This window comes from Triticum aestivum, chromosome 6D, assembly GCF_018294505.1.
Source record: "Triticum aestivum cultivar Chinese Spring chromosome 6D, IWGSC CS RefSeq v2.1, whole genome shotgun sequence".
In the NCBI taxonomy this organism is placed as follows: domain Eukaryota; kingdom Viridiplantae; phylum Streptophyta; class Magnoliopsida; order Poales; family Poaceae; genus Triticum; species Triticum aestivum.
In genome coordinates, this window is record NC_057811.1 from 429449609 (window position 1) to 429458505 (window position 8897).

At 51.6% G+C, this 8897-nt stretch overlaps 1 protein-coding gene and 1 pseudogene across 2 annotated transcripts in view; one reads left to right on the top strand and one right to left on the bottom strand.

Moving 5' to 3' along the window:
- The window catches only part of LOC123145583 (non-specific lipid transfer protein-like 1), a 5991-nt gene extending 1442 nt beyond the window's left edge, over positions 1-4549 (top strand). Inside the window, exons 1-3 of one of the 2 annotated variants that reach the window (XM_044565042.1) lie at positions 2230-2703; positions 2925-2957; positions 4175-4549. In XM_044565042.1, coding sequence (XP_044420977.1) covers positions 2349-2703; positions 2925-2957; positions 4175-4314 — 528 coding nt within the window. In that variant the 5' untranslated portion in view covers positions 2230-2348 and the 3' untranslated portion in view covers positions 4315-4549. Of the gene's footprint in view, positions 1-2229; positions 2704-2924; positions 2958-4174 lie in introns of those variants that run through there. The other variant, XM_044565043.1, reaches the window with a different exon arrangement.
- Positions 4550-6585: 2036 nt separating this feature from the next.
- On the bottom strand, positions 6586-8490 carry LOC123141840 (7-deoxyloganetin glucosyltransferase-like; annotated as a pseudogene).
- Between the last annotated feature and the right edge of the window lie 407 nt (positions 8491-8897).

The window sequence follows — 8897 nt, forward strand, 5'->3', positions numbered from 1 at the left end:
CTTCATCTCTTGTTTGATCGCCGTTGTGTGGGCTAGCGAAGCAAAACAATTGCATGATCAACATGTTGTAACATAGAGCAAAACAATCCCCTGCACCACAAAACATAGGCCAAATGAACCAAAAGTGTGCATCAAGTCCTATGATGCTTGATGCCCAATTTTGTATTTGTGTATATGCACCACAAAGCTTGTTAGTGGATTCTTAAATGGCGTACCATCAATGGTTGAGCGAGCTCGCGTTCCGATCAAGAATAATTTTAGTATTATACGATAGGTAGAGTTTGTTCTCATGAAAGAACGCATGCACCCTCCTCCAAAATGCCCCCCCCCCCCTTCTCTGCACCGACAAACGGGTCAATACATGTGCCCGACCAAGCCAAGCACAACAATTCGTCCTCTTTCGTCAAGTAGGAGGCTCCTCTCCTTTTCTTTGTCTGCACATCCCGCACTTGCGAGTATTGATCTTCCACTCTTCGGATTCTCGATCTACGTTGATGATATTCATCATCACATGTTCGGTCATCATTGAGATTGGGTGGGGGGTCCTAATGAATAGTGTTCAGGCACCCGTAGACGAGGGCTTCTCTAATGGTATCCGTGACTAGATGGGTTGCGACGACTCGGTGAAGTTGCAATAACTGGTGAGGTCATCGGTGAACGGTCGAGGCCTGCCGGAGTAGGTTGAAACTCCAGACTGCTGCATGGCTGCCGACCCATACTGGGTGGACGCAAAATAGTAGGGCAACGCATACTGGGTGGGCCAGGGCAACGCATATCCATGTGGCATCGGCACAACAGTGTGGTGTGGAGCGCGCTCGGACCGCCACACCTTCTCCCTCCTGCGGCTATGTATGTTTGACGAAGACCGTGTTCAGCGTGGAGTCGGCGTGCCTGCACGATGGCGATGTCGGGGCCTCGACGATGTTGATGGTTCGTTGGACCAGAGGGATCCATTACAGTGGCGGACGACTGGGTCGAAGTCACAGCAGGGGCGGCGGCATTCGAGCTAGATTTGGCGGCCGTGGGAGGGGGAAGGAGGCCAGGAACGGGAATACTGTGGAGGAGTGTGAAAACCATGTGGTATGGAGTTTTGATTCGGGTGTTGGGAGTCCAACGTAGCAAACGTCTAAAAATCTTACTCCGTCTCTCAATTTGGAGTCGACTTGAGAGATTTTGGTTCGGATACGTCCGACTCAAAGTAAGGGTCCCGCGCTAGAGGCTAAAACTGCCGGACCGTCTGGTATGAATATTTGAGGCTGGAGTAGGGGCCCACATTGAATACGGAACCAATCCACATGCGACAACTTATTTAGTAAACGATTCGACTTTATTAATAAATTTGACAAAGTACATCAAATCGAACAAAAACGAGTCAACAAAGGACCAAGATAAAACATAAAGTCACATCAAAGTCTTCTGTGGTCATTGACCCTAGATCCATCTCTTGCATGTCAGACTTTTCTCCATCCATCCAATGAAGAAACTACACCAGATCAAACATGCACAAGCTTGACCATTCTCACAGGTTTCAAAGAGCCGCATAAGGTGCTCACCCCAAACACGTGACAACCTAAAATTGTTGAACGCACTGTGGCGAGGACACACCCCCTGCAAGGTTGTCAAACTGCTACTTCATCGTCATATCGTCGAGGATGAAGATCGAGAGCACAAAAGAACAAATTAACATACCCAATGACAAGAGCATGCTTAACAATATTATCGTCGCCACCATCGTCAAGATAATTTGAAGCAGCGGGTGACATTCCACGAGAATGGGACCGTCGATATGTGGGAGCAAAGACCACAGGCTCCCTGGTGTAAGTCGTGTCGGCCACGACAGCCACACCCAGACAGGGATAGAGCCATGGAGCTTGTATTTTGTACGACACCGCCTCTATCATTGAAATTTTGCCGCCAATTCTAAAAAAAAATACCGGCAAAGACATAAAAATCAACCATAGATTAAGAAAAACTAAACTCTAAGCGTTGATGTGTAGTTTCCCAACCTCTAGAAGGCCGAAAAGACGACTGAAGGCCAGGAGGACCAGCAAAAGTCACGAACCCAAGTCGTCGGCGGCTAGGGCTTTTCTACGTACGACGGTTTTTAGTCCCACATTCAGACCACAAAAGATAATCAAACGGTCCAGCTAAAAAGAAAAATCAAATGGTTGGGGCCCACCGTCGCCGTAGCCTATCCGCCACTTAATAAATGACCCCTGCACCCCTCCTCAATTCCGTCCAACAAACCTCTTTCCCCTCCCCGCATCCCAAGCCTCCCAGCTCCATCGCCACACGCTCGAACCCACTCCTCTCACGCTCAAGCGCACACCGCACCAACCAGAGCAGCCATGGCTCTCACCGGCGGCGCCACCACCGCAGCGTGCATCCTCGTCCTCCTCGCGCTCGCCGACGCCGCGGGGGCGGCTACCCGGGCGCCAGCGCCGGCGCCGGCGCCGGACTGCATGGAGGCGTTGATTAGCCTCGCAGACTGCCTCGACTATGTGACGCCCAGCACCAAGTCGGCTCGGCCTTCCAAGGCTTGCTGCACGGAGGTGAAGACCGCCGTCGGCACCCCCGCCACCGTGAAGTGCCTCTGCGCTGCCATGGACGCCAAGACAACTCCGATACCGATCAACATGACACGGGTGCTCGCTCTCCCCACCGCCTGCGGCCAATCCGCCTCCGTCTTGAACAAGTGCCACGGTGAGCACCGTGCCTTTCCTCACCTTTTCCACGATCTTCTTTTCCTCGGTCTGGCTAGAATCCGCTTCCATTTTTTACACCAAGAAACAAGACCTTCTTGTTCTACTAGGAAGTTTATCATTTCTTCGGTTCATATGTGGGATTTACGATGAAAGATCTCGATTCGTGTTGGAAATTTTTGGACTGGGTTTTGACCATCTTCACCTCTTGTTCGCTTGCAGCTGCACATGGGCCGGGTGGTGCTCCTGCTGAAGGTAAAGCTCTTCTCTACACATCATCGTCTTTGTATTGCACTCTTTGATGCATGCCTGTTTCTTGTTTCTGTTGTCTTGTTTTCTTACCATGATGCGCATCAGCCTCAGTACTACCCTAGTAGGACATATGTTGAGGAAAATGATGACGATGAACACACACATCGTATTTGTGCGCTTATTTGGAGAGTCTGAAGTCGAACAAACAAAAGCTTGTCTAGTTACATGTGGAATTTAACCGAAATAAATCTTGGTTAGTGGTCTTCTCTACTAAAAAGTGACTCTAACCCTTTGTGTTTCTACTAAAAGTTGACTCTAATCCATAAATTCAAGGAAGAAACATCGTTATTTTACAACACAAGAATGGCATAAAAATGGGGCCGCCGTAGTGTTCGTTGTCCGTGAACATGACTTGTATCTTTGCGAGGGACTGCATGTGCGCTCTGAGCATGAGGTCTGGGCAGTCAAAAGATACAGACAAGAGCATATAGGCTAAAAGAAACTTTTTTGCTTGGAAAAAGTACAAGTAGCTAAAAGAAATTTGGACGAGGCAGTCACATGCTGTGATAGACAAAACCCATACCCCTGGACTTGTACAAGTAGCTCAAAAACTTTTGCTAGCATGATGTTGATATTTTTGAATATAAATATAGTCAAACTTTACGAAGTTTGACTTTCAGACAAATATTATATGCCGAGCAAAAATGACGGACGGAGTATGTGCATCGAGCAGTTCATTTTCGGAAGCACAAATGCATTGAAATTTCAAAGCCTTCCTCGTGTACAGTATAGTATTTTTATTTTGGTAGTACAAAGAAATCGTTTGTTTCTGGTAGGTGTACTCCATGACTGTTGGTGGGACAAATTGCGATGCAGATGTTGCCACTAATCCGTCCACTAGTCCACTAGTATCCGAGGAATGCCCCATCAGGCCACCAATCTATACATTTCTATTGCCTACGTGGTGTCTGCTTCCGTGGTCTCATTGAGGAGGGCGTAGCAAGCTGACAATTGTGTGGTTTACAGCTATTCTGATAGTTACAGCAATAATGATACTTGTCCAAATCACGGAGCATGTGAATGCTACAACTAAACGTGTCTCACGGACAATTTTTACATTATACTCCCTCTGTAAAAAAATATAAGATCGTCTAGATCAGTACCAAATAGCTGTTTTATATGCCCGTATAAGTCTCTTGACAATGCTTTTGTCACTGCAGCACCGTCACCTTCAGCATCCAGTGGCGGCGCGACCGCTTCACCACCGAAGGCGAATGTGGCGGCGAGGTCTCCGGGCGGCTCCGCCACCGTTCTCTTGGCAACTGTGGTGACTTCGCTGCTCGCCTTCTATTACCTCTGAGGGCCAACATCTCAGCCTCTCTCACGTGTTATGTTGCACAGACCTTGTGACTCTGCGTTGCGCGGTGTTGTAATCTGAGTTTACTTTGTTTATCGGGATGGGTTATTATCATGTAGTGTCGTGGACTGAATATTGAGTGCGTAGTAAATTGCAATGTACCGTGGACTGGGTATTTTGAAGTCGTTGCCAGTTATGACACTTTATTTACTTTTGAATGCGCAGATGACTTTGTTGACTTTGGAATGCGCAGATGATCTGCTACGATCTTCTTTTGGGTTACCAACATGTTTTTCATGAACTGTTTCGAATTCATGAACATTTTTTGAATTGACGAAAATTTTCAAACTCACAAACATTTTTTGAATTTATGATTTTTTGCCGATTCAGAACATATTTTTAAATTCTCGAACATTTTTACAATTCATGATAATTTTGATTGAATTATTTTTCCCGAAATTCATGAACTATTTTGAATTCATGAATATTTTTCAAATCCTTAACTTTTGGAATTGACGAGCATTTTGAAACTCGCGAATATTTTTTGGGTTTGCGAACTTTGTCTGATTCATGAACATTTTTTAAAATGGCCAAATATTTTCAAATCCATTTACATTTTTATTTCATAAATATTTCTAAATTCATGAACATTTATCAATGTAAAATGAAAGAAAACGCAACATAAAAAAACTGGAATTATTTTATATGTATAACTTATGAATTAAAATACAAGTTAAAAAACAAAAAATAGAAAAAAAAAACAGAAAACCGTGCTAGCGATCGGACGTGCCAATGGGCCGGCCCAACCCAGGAGCGCGAGACGCTCTCACCAAAAAACCTAGCGATGCGAGCGTGCTGGTCGCGTGAAGCAATATACAGCACCTCCCGATCCCATTCCCAATCTCGCTCTGCCTTGGTGCTATCTCCAGTACAGCTCCGCCGCCCGTGGATCTACTACTTCATCTTCGCCCGGCTTGATAGAAAGGCAACCACTATTTCTTTTCTCTGTACGATGAGTTGAATTCTGCTCTAATTTTTTCAACTTTCTGATTTCTGTTAAATTTATTACCGCTCAGGACATGCGCCTCCATTAATCCATCGGCGGCGGGGACAAGGTGATTCAACCTGGTGCCATGGGCGTCCGGCGGTTTCTGAATCTGTTTGCGGCGAGCCGCCCGGGCTGCATGTACTCGTTGCGCCGCTTCGATCTGTCCCGCAACCAGTTCTTCTACACGACACCGGAAGAAGTGACTCTGCATGGGCGAGTTCTGCCGCGGGTACAAAGAGATTCTGCATCATATTCATCCCTGAAAAAGGCCTGCGGCAGGGTCAAGAAGCAGCAAGCCTCAGAGATCGGGACGATCCGGTTGCCGGCACGACTCTTCAACACGCGGCCGCCGCCATACCCGACGCCCAAGTGCGACGAGCTCAGAATGGATGCGTTCGCTCTCTCGGAGCGCAGCATCGTGTTCGCGGACCGCAAGAGGCACGTCTTCACCTACGACGCCGACTCGGACTGCTTCGTGACCATGCCCGGCCTCCACGCCCCCAAGGATGATCCCTTGGCCGTCTCCGTTCCACACCCCGGAGGCGGGGAAGGCAGCCTCTACGTGATCGAGAGGCTGCTCCGTCCCGGGAAGAGCTTCCAGTTCGAGGCCCTTGTCTCCGGCCAGCACTACAATGAATACCATCCCTGCCGGACCTGGCAGTGTGAGGACCTCCCGCTGCCGCCCCTGGAAGAAGACGTATACCTCGGCTCTGTCGCGGTGGTGGGCAACGTGATCTGCATCTCTGCAGATCACTTTGGCACCTACTGCTTCGACACGGTGAGCCGCTCCTGGAGCCGTGCCGGTGACTGGGCGCTGCCCTTCTTTGGCACCGCCGAGTATGTCCCCGAGCTCAACCTCTGGTTTAGCGTCTCCGACCAGGACTACCACTTGCCTTGCGCGGCCGATCTCTCACCTGTCCTCACCGGGCAGCGGCCGGAGCCGGGCTTGATTTGGGCGGACAATTACCAGCCGGAGGAGTGGCATCATAGCGGCCAAAATGGTCAGCCTGGGTTCTGGCAGGTTTTGCATTATCAGGTTCCTTGAAACTCAGATACCCAGCATCGATACTGAGCTGGTATTTGTGGACAAAGCGTATGCTGTCTTCACTGGTCTGGAGGTGGTGTTAGCTGGGAAGGGCAAGGGCAAGGGCAGATAAACGGTAATAGGAATCGTGACTCCAACTTCATCGAGTGTATACTCTGAAGTCTCTATGCATCATCTTTTAATTTGTCTGTACCGCAGGAAGAGTATTATAAGAGACCCATTGCATCTTAAGACAACTTCATCTTTGTACATCAAAACGGACATCACTCTCGGAAGGAACGAACTTCCTTAACAAGCAAATAAGATACAGTAATAGTGTTCTCTAATTACAGTGAAGATCAATGTAGATCTAGTTCTTGGGCAGGAGCACTTCGCGGACCAGCTCGTCGAAGTTTCGGTGAGACGAGCCTCCGGGCATGACCGCCTTGACTGCGCTCTCCTTCCACTCCTGCGCTCTCTTCCTCATGCTCTTCCCCTTCTCCCCTTCCATGATCTCCGTGATAAGTCCGGCGACGGTGTCACGCCGAACGTTGCTGTCGATCTCCATGCCGACGCCCCACTCGTTGCACTGGTACCTGCAGTTGGTCTGCTGGTCGGCGAAGAACGGCCAGCTGATCACCGGCACGCCGCCGCACAAGCTCTCCAGCGCCGAGTTCCAGCCGCTGTGCGTCAGGAACGCTCCGACGGCAGGGTGGTTCAGCACCTCCTGCTGCGGGCACCAGGACGCCATGAGCCCGCGGCCAGCCGTCTCGGACAAGAACTCCTCGGGGAGCACCGCGGCGTCGCCCTTCACCAGGTCTCGGCGGACGATCCACATGAACTGCTTCCCGCTCTGTGCCAGTCCCCAAGCGAACTCCACCATCTGTGCGCTGGTCATGACGGTGATGCTGCCGAAGTTGACGTAGACGACGGAGCCGGGCTCCCTGCCGTCCAGCCACTCCAGGCACTCGTCCTGCTCCTTCCACAGGCTGAGGTTGATGGCGCAGCGCGGCGAGGGCGGCTCCTCGTGCGCCAGCAGCGGGAGAGGCCCGAGCGTGCAGACCTTGGGCAGGCCGAGCGCCTCCATGGCCTCCACCGCCTCGCCCTTCAGGTCGTCAAAGCTGTTGAGGATGACGGCCGACGCGCCGGCCGTGCGCTCCGTCTCCCGCAGGACGTAGTGCACCATGTACTCGTCCGGGTCCGTGGTGCGTATGAAGGACGGGAAGTCCCTGAGCCTCATGTTCCTCAAGCCCGGCACATCTTACACCGGTGTATCAAGGTATCCGTTCGTCAGCTGCTCAGCATCTGCACGCATAAAGTCAAATATTCAGATAAGAGCTTCGATCAGCAGCTGATAATGGCAAAGCGTCTACGTGCTGGAGACGCAACGTGCGCTGTATCGAGTGACGGGAGCACTGACCCGGGAACAAACTACCGTACGTACGTACCTTTGAGTGGGGCGAGGCCACGGCCGATGAGGAGGCGGTAGTGGCGGTATCCGAGGTAGCTGATGGCGCTGGCGGTCCAGAGCTGGACGTAGGGGAGGCCGAGCTCGTCGGCGGCCTCCATGGAGAACCCCATGACGACGTCGGAGACGACGCAGGCGACGGGCGGGTGTCCGGTGGCGGGGTCGTTGAGCCGGGCGAGGAGGTCGCGGAACGGCCCGAGGCAGGTCTCCGTGGTGGACTTGCAGAGCGCGGGGATGTCCTGCGTGACGTCGTCATCGTCGGACGGCGGCAGGCCGTCGGGGATGGTGGCGAAGCGGAAGCCCGGGAGGCCGTCCACGGCGGCGGCGCCGCGGGAGCGGACGAGGCGGGCGTGGTTGTACTCGGTGTTGACGAAGGTGACGTCGAAGCCCCGGGCGTGGAGCAGCTTGGCCACGTTGAGCATCGGGGTGATGTGCCCCTGCGCCGGGTACGGCAGGCACACCGCGTGCGGCTTCCCGGCGGCAGGTCCCATCGAGCCCATCTCCTCCGCGGACGACTCCTAACTCTTCGTGTGTGTGCTTCGAGCTGACCCAAGATCGGTCGATGGCAACAATGGCTTTCTCCTGGCTGAACTCTCGTACGTGGCCGGCGCGCTTGCTTCGTTTCGTAGCTTGGTTGGCTGGGGATCGATGTGAATTGACTGCCTCGGCACGGGCGGCTGTATTTATAGGCAGCTTGCTTCAGGTAGCACTGCTCCATTTTGTATCATACTGTATTAGTAGGAGGCTTGACAGTGAGAATCGCCATTTTGTTATAAATAACGCAAGTGAAGACGTATTAGGATCGTGTTGGTTGGACGAGTATATTGTTTGTTTATTGCAACATGGCTGCTTCGAGGATGGAGACTTGTTGGTCACTTGGTCCTCCACGGAAAGCAGCCGGCGTGTGATCATGTGCGGGTCAGCGTGAGGTCGGTACGCGCGCAACGGCGCCGCATGGCCAACAGCGGCAAGCCGGTAGCCGCCCCGGCGAGCCATGTGCTATACGTGCGCGCTGAAATCGTCACTAATGCGCAAACCAAATTAGA